General features: G+C 33.2%; 1 protein-coding gene across 1 annotated transcript in view; it reads left to right on the top strand.

The window, feature by feature from the left end:
* Nucleotides 1-23,799, top strand: part of LOC105839336 (transcription factor IIIB 90 kDa subunit) — a 168,189-nt gene that overhangs the window by 114,161 nt on the left and 30,229 nt on the right. The window contains exons 12-14 of the mRNA XM_036294521.1: nt 17,786-18,017; nt 18,085-18,235; nt 18,306-18,499. Coding sequence (XP_036150414.1) covers nt 17,786-18,017; nt 18,085-18,235; nt 18,306-18,499 — 577 coding nt within the window. The remainder of the gene's footprint in view (nt 1-17,785; nt 18,018-18,084; nt 18,236-18,305; nt 18,500-23,799) is intronic.

Here is a 23,799-nt window from a genome sequence, read left to right as displayed (position 1 = left end):
AAATAGGATTTTACGCCTACTAGGCGTAAAGTAAAATTTCACGCTTACTAGGCGTAAAGTAGGATTTCACGCAATTACACCACCTTGTAACTACTACAAAATAAATTACGGATCTAAAACACGGTAGCTGGAAATCTACGACGGTCGCTGAGGGTTACATAGATTGTTCTATTGAAAGAAATAAAGAAAAATTGCCGATTGTATTGAAAACACAGTTCAAAAAGACAATGACTTTAACGATGTTCCAGCAAAACAAACTAAATGTTAGCAATGCTGATACGACCATACTTGACAACAAACAGCAATTGGTTAATCTATATATAAATCGATTACTCTTTATATAAATTTAAAGTAACATAAAATTCAGCTAAATACAACAGTTATTTTTTGTTAATAACGTGTAATTTTGTTATTAGAATAAAAGTTATAAATACAATGTAAGTTAAAAAAATATATAATTTTTGCTATCGAAAGAAATGTAATAAAGAAATGTTTTTTCTTTTAAATTTATTTACGCAAATAAAGTTATATTTATTTTGACTTAATTATCTATATTCTCATTTATTTATATTTATCAAAGTTTATTTTATTTAATTATTTATTTTCTTTTATTGATTATTTATAAGTTATTTTTTTGATTGGGGGGCTTCGCCTCCCCCAAACCCCTTGGCGGGGGCTTAGCCTCCTGCGGCCCCACCAGGGGCTGCGCCCCTGGACCCCCTCCATCCTTCACCATCTTTACCGCTTTTCTCCTATCCATTCAAACATATGCTAACAGTGATATAATTTCAAATAGTAGTCTAAATTAGTGGCGTACTTTACGCCTACTATAATGAAAAATAATGTTTGCACCGTGGGCGTACAACTTTACGCCCTTGAGTGATCGCGCGACCCGAGGGCTGGCTGCGCCTACATGGTACGAAAATAACTATTAAATATTTGTCGATATTTTGCGAATCTAAATTTATTAAATTTTTGCCATTGTGATTCGTTATCCACCATTTTGAATTTTGTGATTCTGACATCGGATTTACAATCAGCGACTTCAAAAACCTTTTAGAAACAATTTTGATCACTACAGATTTATTTTTGATCATTTCATTCTTTTTTTTGATTAAAATTAAACAATATTCTAACTTTCTCAGCTGCAGATTGTTATTTTAGATGTCGCTATCTTTAATTTTAAAATAATCCTTTACGTATTTTAAAGTTTAGGGTCCATAAACGCAAAATTTACACTTTCTAAGGTAATACTTAAACTATTTCGATATGAAAATTTTGATTAAAAAAAATTTTTTTAGTGAAGAATTGTTTTTTCAAAAAAATAAGCAATAATATTTTCGGATTTAACTTTTTGAAAATTGAACGACAAATTCTGAAAAAACAAAATTTTACGTAAGAAATGATATTGGTCAAATTTTTTTTAAAGCTGAAATATACTGAACCATCTCAATGAATAAAGTACTAAATTTACGTCTTAAAGGGTTAAATAAATAAAAGAGATTCAATGCACTACATACAGTTTTTCAGATGCGGCCCGCTTATCAATCATTATTCGTACCATTTATGATGTTTAATTTTGATGAGTTCCTAGAATTTATATTTCTTAGGATACATTTCTATTTGTCCTACATCCTTCATCTTTTCTTATATAACTTAATTTATAGAATTTGATTGGTAATAGTGTCCGTTTTACACTGTGCGCATCTGGGGCTTACTCTTCAAAGCAGTTGATCTTTAGTGAAATGTTTCAGCAAAGTAATACCATTTCCGTCATTGAATATGATCGCGAGGATTGAGGATGTAAGACAAATAGAAATGTGTTGTGAGCGTTTGCTCTGAACGGGAGTTCTTTCCGAAATGGTTCTGGGATTCGCCTGCCTTAGGGGTTAGAATCCGAAGGGGAGAGGATTTTGCTCGTAGGTTGATTAAAAAAGACGACTTTGCTAGTTTAGAAAAATTATCGATGAATTTCTAATAGTACTCCGCTAGTCCGATAAACGCTTGCACGTCTTTTATTTTCGTGGGGTTGGGAAATTTCTTCACAGCGTCCAATTTTTTGGGATTGGGTAGAATTCCGTCCTCAGTAATTACATGGCCCAGGTAGTTCTTGCGCATGAACTCGCACTTCTCCGGCTGGAGTTTCAAGTTACTATCTCTTAGCCGTGTCAACACAGCGGCCAGCTGTTTGTAATGCTTCAGGCTCGGCCCGTAAATGACTAGGGTAGTCTGTATGGTCGTACATTCACGCTCGCCGACTCTGTTCTGGTGTGTATCTCGTGTTTCACGAGAGTAGTGTGCGTGAGTTTATCTCCTTCCAGATAGAAGACGTCGCTGAACTCTTCGCATAGTGTTAGAATGGCTTTCTTTTCTTCCTTGTTTAAGTGTTCCAATCGAAATAGTTTAATTATATGCTCTGCGCCAGGTAGCAGTATCACATGTTTTCATGCGTCTCGGATTACGTTCGTTATATGTATTTTGGTTCGGTGCGTTATTTATGTTTATTTCTTCAATCTCAATACGAGGTAATTGTAGGTCGACTTTTTCGTCGTTCGTATTTATAATACTTATCGGGCACGTGTGATTTTTGGGTTCTACTAGACAGCTGCCTAGAAATACTCCCGGTGTCGTCTCCTCGGAGTTGGTGACTCCTAGTGTGTTTATACTTGCCATGACTTGCACTATCGTCTCGCTCCGTGGCTGCAGAGTAACTCGGCGGTACGGATATAGTTTGAAATCAGTGTCCCCGAGTCGTATCGTCTTGGTCCCGTAGTCACAGGTGACGTTATTTTTTCGTGTGAAATCAACTCCCAATATGCCCTCGTATTCTATTGGGGCATTGTCCCGTATGACATACATAGGATGTTTGATTTTCCTGTTATGCATACTCACGTTCACGGACGTTCTTTCTAGTGTCGTAATAGAGTGCCCGGTTATTCCGGTCAAATTGATGTGTTTGTCGCGGATTTTGGTTTGCCCTTTCAACGTTTTCAATTTTATTAGTGAGATGAGCCAGTGTCGAACAGAAATTCGATCTTGCCCCGCTCCGCTTCGCGTACGGGCAGTGTGATCATATCGAGGCCAGTGTCGCTGTCCCGTGCATGCTTGACGTGTGTCACACGATATGCATCAGCTGTGCGCGTGGAACTTGCGTCATCGCTCGAGCTCTCATCACTGCTTGCTGTCTCGGTATGCTTAATCATCTTTACTTTTTTGCTCGCTCGCTTGCTGTTTTCTGCCTTTTTCGTAAGTTTAGATTTTTCACTCCCGTGGTTATCGTCCCTTTTCTTTCGTTCGTGAAGGGACCAACACTTCCGGGTGTGGGTTCCTGTCTTTCTACAATGGTCGCAGTATAATTCCACCATGTTTACGCGAGGTCGTCCCTCCGGTCGCGGTAACTCGGACCGGTTGGCGTATCGGCTGCGGCATTCTCGTCCGTCGTGTCCATTCTTACCGCACTTTCCGCATTGTAGTGTATTTCGTGCGTACTTGGGAGGCGGTGCGAGGGTCTTCCTTCCGGTTTTGGTTAGGCTCTTTTACTTTTTTTTCGGCGCTTGCGCCGGCTATTGCGTCCTGCAGTGTTCTGTATCGCTGGACGCGTACCAGAAGTTTGATATCTTTATGCAAACCGATCTGATAATTGTACAGGGCCTGCTCCTTAATATCTTCCAGGATGGCTCACTGTTGGTCGGTATGATTCTTGTCCTCTTCTATGGACTCGTAGAGTTCCACTCGCCGTTCAAATTCTTGCGCGCTTTCCGCAGGATTCTGTTTCAAAGAGTTAAACTTTTGTTGCAGATGTGCGGTGCTTTGTTTGGATAAATACTTCGAGCTCTCTTTTTAGTTGTTCGAAGCTATAGACATCGCGCATGTAGAAGTCTATCATGGCCTTCCTTTTAAATTTGGTACAGATGATGGCTTCCAACAGGGTATGCTCATTGGCTGAGTGTATATTCTTCATCGCGTATGTACCGGCGCTAATAAATTCGCGGATGCGGTTTTGCTGTGTGCCGTCGATGTCCAGTATTATATTTTGCGCTTCTTTTAAGCTTAAAAAATTTACTGTCGATCCGTGCTGGTTTCTGATATCGTTATTTGATCGTGCGTATGACAAATCTAGGGCGTGAAAGTTTTGGGGTCTCAAGGGTGCTTCTGTCTTTCGCTGATAACCCGGTTTTCTTCTACTTAGATCCAATTGGAATTTTAGGTCGCGTAGTTCGTGCATTACGTCATGAAGTAGCATGGTTTCTCGTGACGGAAGGTTTGGATTTATCCTTGGTGCCGGTCGTTCTTCTGCACGGTCGTTTTCCTCGTGCAGAGAATTATGAAGTCGTAATATTTCCGCATTGACTTCATTTCGCGGTATATTTTTGGATGTTTCGGCGGGAGAGTGCAATGGTTGTTGGACTGCATGTTAGTCGGTAATCGGTCCGGTTTTGTCCGTTTAAGTCACGCGTCGTATTACGTTCAGCGCTTATCAAGCTAAACTCGTGTGTGTCCGCCGTGCGGTGACGACGTGTGTTTCGCGTTCGCCTATATTACATAGTGCGCGTTGTGTCGCGTCTCGTATCTCGCGTAACGCGGTTTCCACTAGGCCTACTGCCTCTTGCTCCGGAGAATTTATTAAATCTCCCGTGGCTCGCTAGCCTTCGTTTCGCGGGCTGTTCCCGGTATGGGACATTAATTAATTATTTATTTTTAATATTCGAGACAGTGTGCAGCTCGCATGCTGTGTGTCTCGTGGTCATCTCCCGAGTGTTATCGGTGGAGTCGGATTACGCACGGCTAAGCGTCTTATCGCGGTTGCGTGACTAAAGCTTCATACAGTAAACCTTAGTATTATTTATTTCTTTTCGGCGCGCAAATTTGGTAAGTGAACAATTCTTCGCGGATAGCCTTCGCGTTTAACGTTTTTGAACGTGATATTATTTTTTACTCTTTCGGAGTTGCTGTGTTTCCGTATAGTGGCGTTGCCCTTCGCTTAGGATATTACAATAATTACGCAAGGAAATATTCTACAATTGTTGACTTACATTAGGAGCAAGTTTCGCATGTCGAGTTGTTGTAGCTCAGCTCGCTGGATGGTCTGGGATGAACGACGGTGTGATGGTGTATGCGCGGTCACTCTAGTAGACTTGTTGTTGTCTCGTTGTTGTCCCTTGTCCGTGATCCACCTCCAGATTGCTGTTCAGCCGTTCCTTTTCCTGGTAGAGATGCTCGTTTCTCAAGGGCACTTAGCACAGTAGTAGTGACGCGTTGGCACAGATTTTCCACTCGCGCACTGGTAACACAATGGTGTTGCCTCAGCTTGTCTTACAGTATTCTTCTCGCAGGATTATGCTTCCTTCGAATCTTTGGTTTCGATGGTTCCTTGTTCCTTTTCAGCTTTTTGATATCCCACCGCTACCACTAATTTTGTTGTGAACGTTTGCTCTAAACAGGAGTTCTTCCTGAAATAGTTCTGAGATTCGCCTGCCTTAGGGATTAAGACTCGAAGGGGAGAGGATTCAGCTCGTAGGTTGATTGAAAAAGGCGGCTTCTAGCTTGCTCTTCTTTCGGTCTTTATTAGTGTCAGTCCGATTACAATCAGCTGTGCTGCGTGTTCGGTGTTATGTGACACTCGCGATAAGCGTGACGTAAATCGACGTACTGACGTTGTGCGCGTGTTGTTGCTACTCTCCGCTCGGTTACGGCGTGGTCGCGTTTATATTCGATGGTTTTGTGGCGTAATTTTGGGGCCAGTGACCGGGATCGGTGGCTTCCGCGAGGCTAAGCGTTTTAACACGAACGCGGTAGCCTTGTGGTTCAATTGTGCAGGGCCTTATTTTTAGGGCGATACGGAACTGCTTCCGAGCGGTTCCGTATCGTGATGTTGTAAGCTCACGGAAGTTGCTTGGGACTTCCGTGAGCGCGTCAAATTCTTGTGTGTCTTTCAAAAGAGGTGCTTCTTGCAACGTCTTTTAAAAGATGATGCGTTTCGCAATAGTAATTATTGGCTCTAATAATATATCGTTTGTAAATCGTCTTACAACAAATGTATCCTGATGAATAAAAATTATAGGGACTCATCAAAATTAAACATCATGAAGGTGAAAAGCGAATAACGATAAGCAGGTCGCACCTAGAAAACTGTACGTGATGCGATGATTCTCTTTTATTTATTTAAGTATGTAGTACCTTTTCGATTATTTTGAAACTGAAATACGTTATACTAAGGGATAGTCATACATTTTTTCTACAAAGAATGGTGATAGTACCCCATCTAAATTTTATTAAAAAATTTTTTAATCTGTGTTTTAAAAAACCCCGTGATTTTTTTATAACATTGTGAGGCTGAAACCCATAACGTATTTTTTTTCATCAAAATTGGTTTAGCTATTTTCGAGAAAAAAATCTTTTTTATTTTTTTTCCCCATAATTCCCATAAAAATTATTTTTCAGATACTTAAAGAAACTTACTCTCACATCAATTCCAAATTTTTGTAAAAATATCAATCAGATCCGTGCGAGCACACACAGAGAGAAAGATTTCTTTAAATTTAATAAACCGTTTTGTTAGACTATTTCAAAGCATATATTTCTTTGTTTCTGATAAATTTTATTAAATTTAAAGAAATCTGTTTAAAATTTATTAAAACCAAAGAAATATATGCTTTGGAATAGTCGAACAAAACTTTATTAACCCTTGGAGAACACACCTATTTTTTTTTATCACGAAGAACACTGTGGGTCAATCTGATCCTACATATACTTTCATCGTCCACCATTTTAAATTGACGAGTGCAATCAGCTTGAAAAAATTTCTAGATGTACTTGAAACATTATTAAATTAATTTATATAAATAAAAAGTGCTGTTGGAATTATTTACATATTTAAAAAAATTCACAAAAAAATTATTTTTTTTAAAAAAAAAAAACGTAATTTACGAAAAAAATTGTATTTTTTACTTTTTTAATATTTTTGGCTAAAAATTTACGTGTATATTCTTGAAATGTAGTAGAATAAAAAAAATTGTACTTTAGTGTACCTTAAAAAAAGATATTTATTTTGTTAGGTAATGAAAGTGGTTTTTAAGGTAAAAAAAATCAAACATTTTTGTGAAAAAATTTTAGAAAAATTTATTTCTTATTACATATATGTGAATACTTCATTATTTAAATGACTTGTGATAAAAGTTAACTTATTTATCGTCGGCAACGGCTTCACTATAATCTGAATACGATGTGTCAGTGTTTGACTGTACTGACACATTATCCTCCTCAGAAGAACTGTTGCCATCGAAATATTTTTGCTCGACACGTACTAAGATATGAATACGTGGCTGCAAACTATATGTCGTCGTGCTCACTATTGAAAAACTGACGTTTAGTACACAACAGGGTCAGAATGACCCTGCACCGACTTTGAATAATGCCCAACACCTATTAGGTGTTGCGCTGTACAAAAGGAGCATCTTAACATACGGTTAGAACCTTAAATTACAGGTAGAAGGCCTCAGGCCCGTCAATTTTCAAAATGCTTTCAAGATATTTATGATTAAATTCGAGGTAAGGGTCAAATTGACCCTGTGTTTCTCCAAGGGTTAAATCTGAAGAAATCTTTTTCTGTGCACACATGGTTATCCTGCTATGTTCTTTCAATGTTTGGTTGGATTATTATTTTTTATACACTGAAAAAAATGCAATATATTCAATAAGATATATAATTGCGGGCTGCCAACCACAGATTCAATACAATAATATATGATATTGCAGTATCAACATTGTACTTGCATTAACAGTAAATATTATTATATTGAGTATTTTATGTAGTTGACAGCAATTACATATGTTATTGGCTCTATTACTTTTTTTATGTTTGTAATTATTTAACTATGAGGAAGATTTTTTACACTTTAGACATCCATTTTTTACATTATTAGAAAAAGATACAAACTACAACCGCAGATATTTTTATGATCTTATATTATTGTACTAAAGAGGACTCAAATTGTGAGTCAAATCATTTGTACTCAACGTACATAATTTTGTTTGCATTTGCGATGCAACGTGTTTAACATTAGCTTAAATAAATTTTTTGCACACTTATAATATATTCAGTGCAGATTTTAATTGGCAATCTTTTTTTCAATGTATTATTTGAATTATTTCTTTACTAACTGTTTTTTATTTATTAATTACTAAACACATTTACAAATATATGCAATTATATTATTAATTATGATCAGCAATATTGATGAAGTACAATGTAAACGGAATTAATATTGGTCACCAGTGACTATTGCGGAAATGAACGTGTTGAATAGGACCCAGTAAGCAAGAAACATTGATCGACGTTTTTGAAATATTAATTTTAGAGAAATTTTTTTAACATTATAACTTAATATTTTATAAATATTTTTTTAATATTACTTAATAATATTGCTGTCTTAATATTATTAAAATATATTAAAAACATTTATTAGATGTTATTTAAATGTTATTAAACGTTATGACGTAACGTTTGATAAACATTTTAAAAATATTACGTGATAATATTGTTATCCTAATATTATTAAAATATTTTAAAAATATTTATTAATGTTTTTAAATGTTATTAAACGTTATGACATAACGTCTGATAAACATTTTTTTAATATTATTTAATAATATTACTGTTCTAATATTACAAAAATATTCTAAAAACATTAGGCACATGTGTTATTAAATGTTATAACATAATTCTATAATTATTGTTAAAATATTTAATATTATCTAAATATTTCTAATAATTTTACAGACATAAATTAAATTACTTTTTATGTGTTTATAATACGAATTATGTTATCATATTAATTATTTGATTTTTATATTTTGCTCGAACGTGTTTATATTTATGTGTTACATGCGCATATATTGATCAAAATAATTACGTCTTTGCGTGTTTTTAAAAATATCATTTTGGTTCTTTGGTCTAAGAATCTGTTTGTCTGTTGAATATCGACTACTAATCATATGTTTGCATTGTGTTTTGTATTGCAACGTTTATATAATTAATAATATTACACTAATTTTGTTATTAATTTAATGTTATGAATAACGCCCTGGCGGAAAAAATTTCTATGAATATTTAAAAATATTTACTGAAAGTAAAAATTTGTAGGATTTTTTATTGTTTTATATAAATATTATTTTTTGTAGAAATTAAAAAAATAACTACAAATTAATATTTTCTATTAATATTTTATAATTATATAGTTTTAGCTTTAGCAGAAAAACAGAGAAAAACATGTTATTCCACATGTTATTTTGTATAATCAGTAAAAAATCAGTAAAAATCAGTAAAAAAAAAACTGTAAATTTATATTTATTTATAAATATATTTTTTAAAAAGTAAAAGAATTTAGTGATTGAGAACTAGCTCATTTGAAAAAACAATTATTTAATTAAAAGTTTTATTTTTCTGACATCTATTAAACTGATCTATAACAAATATATATTTATGAGCATCAAGTGTTCATGGATCATCACGAAGTGTTAGGTTGCGTAGAGTTTTTGAAGTCGAGCAACGTCGCAGTGGTTGGATGAGTGACCATTTTTCTGTTTGCAGAAGTTAAGCAATGTCAAATGCGACTATGGTAGGATAACCATGCTTGTTGAGAAACAACGTAAATTTAATTTTTTTTACATAATTATGTTATTTCAACATTTTCGCAATGTTATTTTAACATTTTTGCAAATGTTATTTTAATATTACCGAAACCTCCAAATTGAAGCCAAAGTTTGGTCATAATGGCTACGTTTAGAAAACACTACCGTTGTACAACAGTTGAGTAATATAATTGGTTTAAATTTGGAGATTTAACAGTAAGGACCAATAATCACTGACCGCTCACTGATCACTTGTGTTTTCTGAACGAAACCAATAATGTTGTATACAACGTTAAAAGCTACATACTTGGAAACGGTACTATGTTAGTGAATAATATTATAATAACGTTGCAGCAATGACATAACAGCCAAAATAATAGGTTTACGTAAAAAATGTATATAATTTTTTTTGTAGAGCTTTTTATGAGTTTCATTTTTTGTTTCAAACTTTTTTTTCTAAAATCAATATTTTCGGAGATATTTAGTGAGAACTATAAAAACTTTAAAGGGGGCTGGGAGGTAAACGAGGTTTTGTCGCCAAAAATCCTTTCAGGGACTTTTTTCTCTAATTAAGGGTAAGCTTTGGTTAAAATTTCAGCGCGATCGAAGATTTGCGCTTTTCGGAACTGTACCCAAAAAATTTTAACTCAAAGTAGAATAAACCTTTAATTTTAATATTTATTGATTTTTCTTTTCGAGGCATCGTGTTTTTGAAACTATATAAAAGCCATTTTATATAAGATACAGAACAAACGTAAATTATAATTGCGTATATGACAGTCAATCGAAAGCGTCAATAATACTATTAACGTTTCTGTTGTTTTGAACGACCTGCGTTGTGCATCTTATGTAGAGTAGAAATTAGGCTTAAGAAATTTTTTAAAAATTTTAAACAAGTTTTTATGGTTTCACAGGTGCGTTATATGGTTACTTAAATTTTTTTGAAAGTGTATTTTTTAAAATATTTTTATCATATTAATGATAGAAATATATAAAAAAAAAAATTTACATCTGAATACTAAAATAAGCTTATTAGTGGTATATTATAATAATTAATGGTCTGTATATGATAAAATAATAGCTATTCATCTTTTTTTTGTACGATTTTGTAACTTTATGAAAAGCAATGTTGCGTGTATTTTCTTTTATTAGATTTATATTTAACAATTTTCGAAATTATTGATTTGTTTTTATTATTGTTTCAATGTAGAAAACATTTTTATTATTGATTAATTTATAGCACTATAAATGAGCATGATGCATATTAGAGAAGAGTTGTTGATTTGTATACCTACATTTTAATTATTATTTTATTTCTCAAATAATGCAAACTGATTTGTAAACAAATAAATATTGGAAATTGTAGCTTGATGTTTTAGGTATTACAGGTTATTATTATAATATTATAATGTTTATAATAATTTTTTATAAGCTTTTTAGCAACCTACTGCAAAAGATACGATTTAGATCTGTAAGTTTTAAATCATATTGTTTTTGAAAGTATAACTAATCTTATGGAAAATGGCTATCCGATCTGGTACGCAGACCGTATAACAAATAAGCTGCGCTCATTACCATAGAGACCATATATCAATAGTTTGAGCCTTTATGGCTCAAAAACTACAGATTTTAGAGCGTTGTGGCCATTGAGATTTTTGTTCAGGACATCAAGGAGGATAACTATAATTTTAATCAATTCTACCGGGAACCATTTTCCATAAGATTAGTATAGGGTTAGTATCCTTTATGAATTAAAATAATTGTAAGTATTAAAAATTATTAACTGCTTAATTTATCAATAGTTTATCAAAGAAAGGATTATATAAAAAAGGATTAAGTAATTAACAATTAATGAATGTTAATAATAAAAAGGCAACGATGTCAAAATAAAACTGACTGGAATTTGTTTTTGCAATTAATATATTGTTTTTGAAAACCCATTGTTTTTGAAAATTATTTTCAAAAAATTGTGGCGCTTTATATACCGGATTTTGTAACATCAATTTGCGAAAAGGCGTAGCTCGGGCAGTGAGTGCGCGATTATTACACTATCAACACGGGTTCGATTCCCATCGTTCGTACTTTTTTCTCTTTAAAAATACAAGTTGTAAAGACAAATATTTATTAAAATAAAGTTTTGTTATGCCTCTCCGTGCATGTAGGGGTCTATGGGGCAAGAACCCCGCCCGGGTTCTTGCCCCACTGGCCTTTTGTTATTGCTTATAATTGTGTTGAATGAATTGATCGTTGTTCTCAACCTCTGCCACTCGGTTTATTTGGTTGCGCGTTCCCAAGGGGAGTTTTAATAAGGCATTCACGTTTTGGGTAATACAGATACTTTATTTCACAGATTAACTTCACATGAATGATCAATTTTACAACAGTATTATACGCGACAGATTGATTATGACTGAGCCCGTCTTGGCGTCGGTCTTTTCCTTTTTATCTCAGTTTTTTGGATTAAGATGCATCCTTGCCGATTAACGTACCTGCTACTCGGCAAGGCTGCTACGTCCGATTCCGCTTATCCGGCTCTAATTGGGCCGTTGCGCTCGTTTTTCATTGTCGCGCTCGGCGTTGCGCGATCTTATTATTTTGCTACATTTTATATTTCGCTTGATCGCGGCTTACATATAGGTTGGTTACCAGGTCGGATGAGGAAATCCGGAAACAACGAAGCTTTTTTATCTTTTGGGTATATTTTAGTACACATTTGAAGAGTAGAAAACAATTTTTATAATTATAAAATTGTTGCAAAATGGCGGGGTTATCAACAGACCATTGAAGCGCCTCGTCGATGGAATCTCAAATTGGCGGACGTGATGGAGTCCGTAGTTTTTGTCTGAAATAAAAAAACCAAAATTATTTTTACGCATATTTTTATCGGCGATAAACTGAAAAAATCTAAAAAAAAGTTTAAAATCGTAAAGATCATCGAGATTGAACGGAAAAGTGAAGATTTTGAAAAAAAATTGATTTGTTTATGTGATAAAAATTGTTTAAAAAAACTTTTCTGGGTTTCTTTAGTTTACGATAAAAATATATGTGAATTAAAAATAACTTTGGTTTCTTTGTTTCAGACAAGAACTACGGGCTTTATTACGCCCGTCAATTTGAGACGCTTCAATGGTCAGCTGATAACTCTACTATTTTATGATAATTTTATAAAGAAAAAATTTTGTGTACTTTTTAAATGTGTATTTAAAATATGTCTAAAAAATTAGAAAGCTTTGTTGCTTTTTTCCTTTTGCAAAAAGTTGCCAAAAAAATATGCTGATAACTTCGCCATTTTGCAAGAAATTTATAATTATAAAAATTATTTTCTACTCTGCAAATGTGTACTAAAATATACCTAAAAGATAAAAAAGTTTTGTTGTTACTTTTTCTTTGAAAAAAATCGTCAAAGAATATCTTTTTTTAGCCGTTTAAACCAAGAGACTGCTTTAAGAAAGAACAAGCTATTGGATGAGATTATAATACTATTATTATATTTATTATTTGAATTTTAAAGAGAAAGACGTAAGAAATTTTATCATGGAAAATTGTTAACCGCGAATTGTTGGCTGCATATGTAAATAAATTGTATTTATTGTGTACTAAAAAGAGTTTTATTATCAAATTGAGAGAGAGAGAGAGAGAGAGAGAGAGAGAGAGAGAGAGAGAGAGAGAGAGAGAGAGAGAGAGAGAGAGAGGGGGGGGGGGGAGAGAAAATACACGTGCATATGGTATGTAGGTGTATACATGTTTATATGTATACATATACGTACATACATATATGTATAGACATAGTCCCGAATTTTTTACTTAATATTTAATTCGTGTAACTTAATTGTTAAGTTGCGGCTGTGCGCTCACAAGAGTAAAGTATCTTAAAAAATTAATTACTGCATTGACTTTGGTATCAAAATGATTGTCTTTTTATCTGCTCTTAAAATATGCTGGTTCCGAATTTTTACTTAAAATTTTTGTAACTCAATTTGTGTAACAATTTGTGTAAATTTTTAAGGTGGGGGTGCTGATGCGAACACAATAGTAAAGTACCTTAGAAAAATTAATTACTGCATCGACTTTGGTATGAAAATGAAAACGTCTATTTATCTGTTCTTAAAATATTCTGATCACGAATTTTTTGCTCAGTATTTAACTTATGTATTTTTTGCTCAACTATTTAACTCGATTGTTAAGTTTGGAGATGCTGACAAACAGACCAAAAATTCAAGACCATGATATCTTAAGAGCAGGTAAATAGACAATTATTTTGATACCAAAGTCCGTGCAGCAATTAATTTTTTTATGATATTTTATTCTTGTGAGTGCGTTAACCTCGTTACTTTAACAATTGAGTTACATAAGTTAAATATTGAACAAAAAATTCTAAACCAAGATATTTTAAAAACAGATAAATAGACAATTATTTTGATACCAACGTCGATGCAGCAACTAATTTTTTAAGGGTACTTTATTCTTGTATTTTTGTGAAATTTAAGGATTTTTAAGTTATTTTGCAAGTTTAAAATTTTTATTGTACATTATGCGAGTATTTGATCGAAGAAGTACTTTTAAGTTTGTCGTGTATGGTTAGCTTCTTATTTTTAACTATTTTCTCTTATACCGTTACAGTATAACGGTTCTGAGTACCGGTACTTTGATAACTGTTCAATATTTTTAATATGTTTACAGTATTTTAAAATATAAAATGAGAAAGTTTTGATATATTTTTTTTTATTTATATATTTTTTTTATTAGTTGGCGTGCCAGCATTATGCAAACTCCCACTTTTGTTCTAATTTCTTGTGAACGGGTAGAAGCAAAAAATTCGGAACTAGAGTAAAAATTAGCAGATAATTAGCAGAAAATTATGTCCAAAATTTTTCTAGTGGTGGATGTACTACGTTCACCGAGGTAAAAACGTTTTAGTCAAAGTTTGTAGAATATTAAGAAGAAAACATGATTACGATATGGACTTGACTTTGAATGACATCGACAAGATCATCTCAATCTCAATTTTAAATTTGATACGGACTTTAAAATTGTCTTAAGGATCTCCATATATATTATAAAAAGAAATGAGATACATACCTGACACTACAAAATGAGAAAAATCACGATAAAATTACCTTTTTAAAAGAAAGGTATAAAAAAGCGCCAAGGTTACACGCGCAAAGGTTCTCAAAAATCTATTTTTGTATAAAACAATTTAGATTTGATACTACAAAATGAGAATATTAAGCTTTTTCGCTACAAAACTAATGATATGAAGAAAATGCGCCAATTATAACATTTTCAAAAATTCTTTTCAAAAAGTTCTGTCACAAACAATATTAAAAAACATTTACATTTAAAATTCGGGTTTGATGTAAATAAATATTTTTGAAAAAGTTTTTTAAAATATGTATTTACATCAACGCGAATTTTAAATGTAAATGTTTTTTAATATTGTTTGTGACAGAACTTTTTGAAAAAAAGTTTTAGAAATGTTTGTTGACTGATATTTTTAATATTATTTGATTAGATAATTTAATTAATATTGATTTTATTTATTAATTTATTTATACATAAAACGTATTTCAGAACACATACTTTTTATTGATGTAAATAGTGTTTTATCGACTTTGCAACTTGTTATTGATATTACTTGTTGTCAATTAAATAGGACTTGATTTAAGAATACAGTAATAGATGTTAATAGAGATTTCACAGATTTGTATGATGTAATACTCGTTTGGCACCGTGCCATTTAGCGGTACTTGTCAAAGCGTCCGGCCGGCCGCTTGGTTGCGCCGCGCCTGACGGCGCGAGCTTCGCGGCCTGTGGTTGGAAAGTTTTAAAGGCTCATTATTTAAAAACTATTGATCCTTTAACATTTTGCTATTGACATTTTTGACTCAGTTTTTGATAAAAAATACATACCTACCGGCTTTTTCGGTTGATCTGGGACACCCTGTATATATTCATTTTATGCTTTATATCGTCTAATACACTTTATGTCATTAAGATTAATCCGTTTTTGTTCCAATATTAAAATATACGCAGGAGAGGCAGTTATTGAAGTGACACGACTAAAGAAATAACGCAACACTATTTCTAGCGCGGCGCCCATAGCACGAGAGTATAATCGCGTTTTGAAAGTAATTGAATGGTGGAACCCATATGTTATTGTATATGAATGGATTCGGCTTTTAATGCTTTTTAATTTTTGTTTTTACGAAATTTTCGTAACGTTACGTACGGCGTAACATTACCACGCCAAGTTTTTGCTTCACTATAATCTTGTTAGTTGATTTTAATTATTCAATTATTTGATCATCAAGTCCGTTTATTATTAAATATTTTAATAAAAAATTATAATAAATAAATTTTGTATAAATATTTTTATAATTGGCGCATTTACTTTATATCATTATTTGTGTAGAGAAGATAATAAAACAATAGGACAGTAAGACAATTTACCTAATATAATAGTTTTTTTTAGGAGCGCACATTTGGCGCCTTTTTTTACCTTTTTTTAAAAAAGGTAATTTTGTTCGGATAAACTTTACAGCTGTCAAAATTCAATTGCACTGACAGCTACTCTTGCAACGCGAAGCGAGACAAGCGAGAGAACCAATCAGCGTCGCGGAAAAGAGGCCTCAAGGCATCGATACGAACGAAATTCACTCACTTGGCACACCTTTTTTAGAAAGGGAAAATGAATCCTTAATTAAAATTAATTAAATTAATTAAAATTATACGAATAATTTAAATTTCTATCAGCTTTTTGCCGAATAAAAAAATTTATTCTTAATTTGATTTTAAATTAAAAAACTGAAGGAAAGACAAAATAGGATAAAACAACTGGAATGCGTGATGTTTAGCATTTCGTTCGCTCACTTAGTTTGCTCGATCACGCATATGCGGAAAGTTATCAACGAAATTTTTATTTAAAAGAAAAGAAAAATTATGCTGAGTTTATACTACATACATGTGTGTGTTTGTGTGTGTTTGCGTGTGTACGTGCATGCGTGCGTGCGTGCGTGCGGACAGACCAGCGGGCGCACACACACATATACACGCGCGCGCATACACAGGCATATAGAACGAAATACAGCTGGGCAGTTACTTGCACAAAAATATACATACACACAAATATACACGCACAGAATTACACATCTGAGTTGTCCTAGCATAGCACAAATCAGCCCAATTGGAAATTTTTACAACGCAGCGATATTAAAGGCAATCTACTTTGAAGGTTTGTTTTCGCGTTTGGATTTTTTGTTTGTAATTAGTGTTTGTGATTGTCGGCCACACACGGAATTGCATATCCGACTTGTTCTGGCGTAGCACAAGTCAGCTCAACTGGAAATATTTGCAACGCAGTAATATTAAGGGCACTTTACTTTTGAGCGCGGGCTACGATTTTTTATTTTTTTGTGTGAGGAACTGGAAGGAATACGATTAAAATTTTTGCGGCACCATATGTAGTATATAATGTTGTATCCAGCACAATTTTTATTTTGACGATAAGTCATAATAGGTGCTGGCAAAAAAATTTTATTTTTACACTTTGTTTTTAACACAAACCTAGCACAATTTAGCACATAAGTCATAATAGGTGCTGGCAAAAAAATTTTATTTTTACACTTGGTTTTTAGCACAAACCTAGCACAATTTAGCACAATTTTTTTTTTTAAATAGAAATGGCGATGCTAATTTCATGCACATCAATCTCGATTGCTATTTGTGAATCGCGTGTACAAAGTCTGTATAGAGAAAGCTATTACGCATCAAATGGAATTGTTTTCTCATGTATTTTTAGTGAGAGAAGTATAATATAACTTATTAAAAACTTAGTGTGGGATCAAAGTTTGAGTCTTCCTTAAATATTGTTTGCATTAAGTTTATATTAAATTAAAAAGTAAAATATTGATAAAAAAAATACGCATCAAATGGAATTGTTTTCTCATGTATTTTTAGTGAGAGAAGTATAATATAACTTATTAAAAACTTAGTGTGGGATCAAAGTTTGAGTCTTCCTTAAATATTGTTTGCATTAAGTTTATATTAAATTAAAAAGTAAAATATTGATAAAAAAAATACAACTGGTATGCATTTAGCAACTCTTCTCTAAATTACATATTAAACATCTAAAATAGTTAAGAAAGTTTATTTTTAGTCTTCTGAAGAAATTTGTACGAATGACATCGACGATGAGGAATTAAACAGCTATATTCTTTCGGAAAAAGAATCACAATCTAAATCTGCTCTTTGGAATAAAGTAAACGCTGAGTATCTTGTCCAACAAAAAGAAAAAGAAGAGAAACGTTTAAAAGAAAAAGAAGAAGGTAAACCTGAAAAAAAAAGAAGAAGAACTTCCAAAAAACATAAAATGCCTGCAAATACTGCAGGTAAGTAAATTTTTATTTTTTAAAAATATATTTATTATTTTTGTTAAATCATTTTTTTTTCTATTAGGTGAAGCAATTGAAAAAATGCTGCAGGAAAAAAAAATATCGTCCAAAATTAATTATGAAGTATTGAAAAATTTGAATAGTCAACAACAAAACAATCAGGAGTTACCTGTCACAAATACATCGGAGTTAGATACGCTAAGTTTTAAGAAACCGTTAGTATAGATTATTTTTTAATTAATAAATTTTGGTAAATAAATAATTATTTTGTACAATTATATATAGGGTAACGGTTAATTCTACATTAAAGTCTGTGGAGGGTTCCTTAAAGAAATATTATTCTTTTAAACCAAATACTCAACAATTGAAAGGACCATTGGATAAAGTATTAGATAAAGGATCAAGAAAAGAGACTGAATTTACAAAGAAGGAAAGCAGTTTAATGGAAATGGGTACTCCTGCAGTGGACATTTCTGAAGGTTGTGTAGTGTTTTGTAACACTTTTTTCAAATTATTTATATTTTATTATAAATTTTTATATGCATGCAGTACAAAACATTGAAAAAAAACCTTTATTGAGACATAATAATTGTGAATGTTGTGAATTTTTTTCAATATTGAATTTATACTGATTTTTTTTATTGATGGTTAATTCTTAAGGTACGAACTGTTAAAAAGTTATGATTAGTACGAACTTGGGTTAGCGTAACCCACGAACTTTGTTGGCTTAATCTCTCTCAATAAATTCAATCAATTTTGACATTTTTTTTTTTATTGAAAGGAAAGACTCAGGAAAGGAACTAAAATTCCTAAAAATTTCCTAAAAATTTTTGCAAAAATTTAATAGAACAAAAGAGAAAATAATAAAATCGGCGATCAAATAAAAGCTGAAAAAGTGAACTGTAACAATTTATGATCAGATTTTTTATTCTGTTTTGAAATTATATTTATTGGCGATATGAAAATTGATATTTTCCTACATTTTCTAATATCACGAAAATAAGGCGTAACGTGAAATACTCACATTTTTTTATATAAATAAATAAAAGGTAAATATTCCGAACCATAGCTCCACCTCCAAATGGACTGAAAATTTTTGTAATAGCTTCTTATGGTTAGAGAGTAATGTAAATAACAATTTTTAGTTGGGGAAAATACAAAAAAACTTATAAACAAAAAAAATACAGCAACATGAGTATGCTCCATGGCTACATACGCATGCGTTTTAATGATTTTCGCTAAATTTGCGAAATTTTAACTTAAAATATAAATAGTGTAAATTTACAACAAAATTTACAAAACTTTTAGGATAATCTTTGATAAAAGACAGACAAACACACACACACACACACACACACACACACACACACACGAGGGGGGGAGGGTACAGGAGGGCCTTCGGTCCCACCTCCCGCACGCACCCTGCCGGTAGAAGTGCCCTGGGCAGAAGTACGCAAAAGTATTTTGTTGATGATAAAGTACGAGTTAAGTACATAGTTATTTATATTCTATTATAAATTTTTGTATGCATGCCGTAAAAGACATTAAAAAAAAATTTTTCGAGACGTAGTAATTTTGAATGTAGTGAATTTTTTTAATATTAAATTTATACTGATTTTTCTTTATTGATGGTTAACCCTCAGGGTACGAAGATACTTACCGGATGGGTGAGTGCGAGATGGGGGGACGAAGGCTCCTTCTTGCATCCCCGTGTGTGTGTGTGTGTGTGTGTGTGCGTGCGTGCGTGCGTGCGTGCGTGCGTGCGTGTGTACCTTAGGGTGAGAAAGGACGAATTTCATTCTACATTAATCGGAAAACAATGGTACATTTTTAAATATTTTTTGTTTATAAATTTTTCTTCTTGTATTTCCCTTAACTTAAAATTGTTATTTAGATTACTCTCTAACCATAAGAAGCCATTACAAAAAATTTCAACCCATTTTGGAATAATTATTAATTAAAAATATTTTAATAATTTTAAAGGTTAAATATACCGATTAGCCTCGATAACTTTGGCCCTTACATATGTTGTCAAGGTCACCCTCCTGAGTGACCTTGAAAAGATTTCAGCTGTCGCTCGTGATTCGTTAAAAAGTTATTAACAAAAAAAGTTTCATAATTACGACATATAATTATTTAGTATAGGAGTATATCAGATGAGTTTGCAACTTTCCACGTGTAGCGAGGTTCACCCCCCTCTCTCTTCTTACAGAGCGAAATGACGTTTACGCTTGTACTTTACCACAAGGGTTTGCGACATTAGATTTGAAATTATGGCCAAATAGCGAATTTAAAATGTTTGGGTTAGGTTAGGAAAAAATCTGGGGAGGGGGCTACGCCCGTCCCTCGCCCACGCGTTTTCTAGGACTTATTCTTTCAAAAAAAGGATTGACGTATTTTTTGAAATAATGAGCAAAATTTATCTCATTAATAATAATGTTATTGAATAAAGTATTTATGTACTGTTCCATATAGGTTTTTGACTTCTTACGCCAAGCGAGGTCCACCAACATCTTCCCCCTATTTACAACGCATGAAAGTCGCTGTTTCACCAAAATACAATTAACATATACATCTCTACAAAAAATCCACGTTGTTCGTTTCTAATGTTTTCGCATTATCCAAATAGCGACATAAAATTGGTTGGGTTATTCTTAGAAAACGCGTTGGCGGTGGAGGGGCTTCTCCCTCTGCACCCCCTACCCGGATTTTTTCTAATCTAACCCAAACATTTTAAATTCACTACTTGGCCACAATTACAAATCTAATGTCGTAAACCCTTGTGGTAAAGTACAAGCGTTAACGTCGTTTCGCTCTGTAAGCAGAGGGAGGGGGGGGGGTAAACTTTGCTACACGTGGAAAGTTGCAAACTCATCTGATATACTTTTATACTGAATAATTATATGTCGTAATTATGAAACTTTTTTGTTAATAACTTTTTAACGAATCACGAGCGACGGCTAAAATCTTTTCAAGGTCACTCAGGAGGGTGATCTTGACAACATATGTCAAAACCAAAGTTATCGGGGCGGGCTCCCCTAATCGGTATATTTACCACACTTTCTATTTACTTATTTCACAAATGATGATATTTTGCATCAAACTTTACGAAAAAAATAAACAGTTAAAATTATTTTTATGCAAAATTTGATTTTACCTAATCCAGTAATTTGTGACGTTCCATATGAATTGGGAAAAAAATACTTAAGCAAAGAATTTTGACATTTGTTCTTTAACTCCTATGTGGGGTCACCAATTGTAGTATTTGCAGGATAGGTAGAGTAAGATCTATGGAATGAAGATGTCGGTTAACTATTAACCAATTGAACTTTATAATATGCTCATGTTTGTACAAGTACAAGTGTTATGTGTCGACTTTGCGAGTAAAGTCTTGAGACTGTGTCTATGTGTATAGTAGATGCGAAGCCTGTACTAAAAGTATAGTGAGGTGTAGCTGTGTGTAATTGTGGTGCTGCCAATCCTTACACCTAGGGATACTGGCTCTACTAAGCGGTGGACTAATCACAGACTTCTATGATATACTAGACTGCTAATTTTGATTCTCTAGGCGTACCAGTACATAATGTACACTGCGCGTTAACGATTCGTTTTATTCGCCTAATGAGTTTATATAGGATATGTAATATATTCTATATAAACTTGGGGAATGAAACGAATTGTTGACGCACAGCGTACATTTTGTACATGACTAAATAACCTATAGGAAAGTGCTGTCTGCTATGTATTAAGTACGCAACTTAATTCTTGGCCCCAAAATTTAATCAATAACAGCACCTATTCAAATTAAAATTTTTTCTCGTCTTGTGGTGGTTTAAAAGTACCAAGCCTAAGCTTCAAAATGCACTACGATAAATGGGAGTCCTGCTGACATAACTTCAGAACGCAGGAGTGAAAACGATATTGTTTGACAGCAGCATCTAAAAGGCACTGCCTTGTATTTACCTTTCAATTGGAAAAAAATGCCGCAGAAGCTAAGGAAATTATTTGTTTGGCTTTGGGCGAAATGCTGTTTTGTACAGTACGTGCAAAAAGTGGTTCCAAAGATTTAAAAGTGGAAATTTGGATTTTGAAGATGAAGAACACTCGGGTTAACCAAAAAAAGTTGAAGATGAAGAACTTGAAGAACTTTTAATGAAAATCCTTGTCATAATTCTTTTTTTATAAATTCTTTTTAAAAATCCTTTTTTTATAAATAATCATCAAAATGTTGTAAAAAAGGCCGAGAATTAAGTTGCACACCTAATACATACGTTGATTGTCAAGTGGAATGCATATATACATATACGTGCCAGTAAATGTCACATATGGTTACTACGAGTAATTTGTTGACATTTTTCTAATGTTTATATGTATATTTAAAGAATAACACTTAATAATGCTAACAGATACATTATATGCTCTTGAAATGAGGTTATAGATATCAAAGTAATACTTACAAAAAAAATGTATGTCACATCCTTTTTTATATATATTTGGACATCCTTTTATCACGCACCTTATTGTCAGTTTATCTTCTTAGATATATTGTAGTAGCAGAAAAAGAATGATGTTTTTAGCGCATAAGCACGCATAAGCGTCTAAAGGAAACGTTGTCATTATAAATATGGGACATTCCACGTCAACTGAGATAGAACTGTGTCCAAAATTTAATGCAACAGAAAGGAACGTTTGAAGGCTCAAATTAATCGTATTCTCTTGTACTTTCGTATGCAACGTGATTTTTGTATCAAATTTCTTTACACTAGATTTCCTTTAAATTTATTGTTCGGAGGCTTTCGAAACCTCGGATCACGATTTTGAATGTAGAATTTCGAAATTCAAAGCGTTAGACCGATTTGTATCGTGGTTTTATATTTTGCAGTATTATAGGCGAAGTGTGCAGGAAGGTAAAATGTCGGAAGATTAGGAAGGCAAAGGGTCGGAACGGAAAGCGTCGTACGCCAAGTGGCAAAAGATTACCTTTCATGGAATGGTAGTTTGTATTTGTATCACAGCGTTTTTCATATAATATATTATATTCATCATGTAGAATGTAGAATTCTTTTCTGTTACGTTAAATTTTGGGCGTGGCCATTTTCGGGTGAGGCTTAACATTTCATGGGGTATATGCGCGCCGTATTGACCGCCATATTGAATTTTTTAACAACGCCATATTGCATTCGAAAGTACATGAGAATACGATTAATTTGAGTCCTCAAACGTTTCTTTCTGTTGCGTTAAATTTTGGGCACAGCTCTTCTTCTTCTTCTTTTTCTTCTTCTTTTCCTTAAGGCTCCCGTCTTTGTTTATCTAGAGGGACAATTTGGCCTGTGTTTGGTTATGAGATAGTTTTCTGCGCTGTTGATGGAGATGCGTGCGAGGTCTTGCAGAGCCGCGTGGTGAGCCGGTAAGGAATGAATGACAGTGTTTAAGGTTGCTCTACACTAACTCCCCGTCTTTTTCCCCCTAGGTTGCGACGGTCATCCAAGCCAGGTGGCGACCGGCTCGCCGCACGGGGGGGGGGGGGGTTTAAATTGAGGTTAGATTAGGAGATGATTTGCTTTGAGAAAAGAGACAATAAGTCTGCATATTTTAGGATTAGGATTTGCGATGTGATTGAAAATATTCTTTGGTTCGATGGGGGTGGAAGAAGATTGCTGGATGTGTCTCATAATATGTCTGGACCTATGTATGTTTTCAGGGCAGTAAAAGATTACGTGATTTATGTCTTGTATGTCTAATCTACATGTGCAGTACGGGGAGTTGGTCATGTTTTTCC

This window comes from Monomorium pharaonis, chromosome 1, assembly GCF_013373865.1.
Source record: "Monomorium pharaonis isolate MP-MQ-018 chromosome 1, ASM1337386v2, whole genome shotgun sequence".
Taxonomy (NCBI): Eukaryota; Metazoa; Arthropoda; class Insecta; order Hymenoptera; family Formicidae; genus Monomorium; species Monomorium pharaonis.
This window is presented reverse-complemented; position numbering and strand designations above follow the sequence as displayed.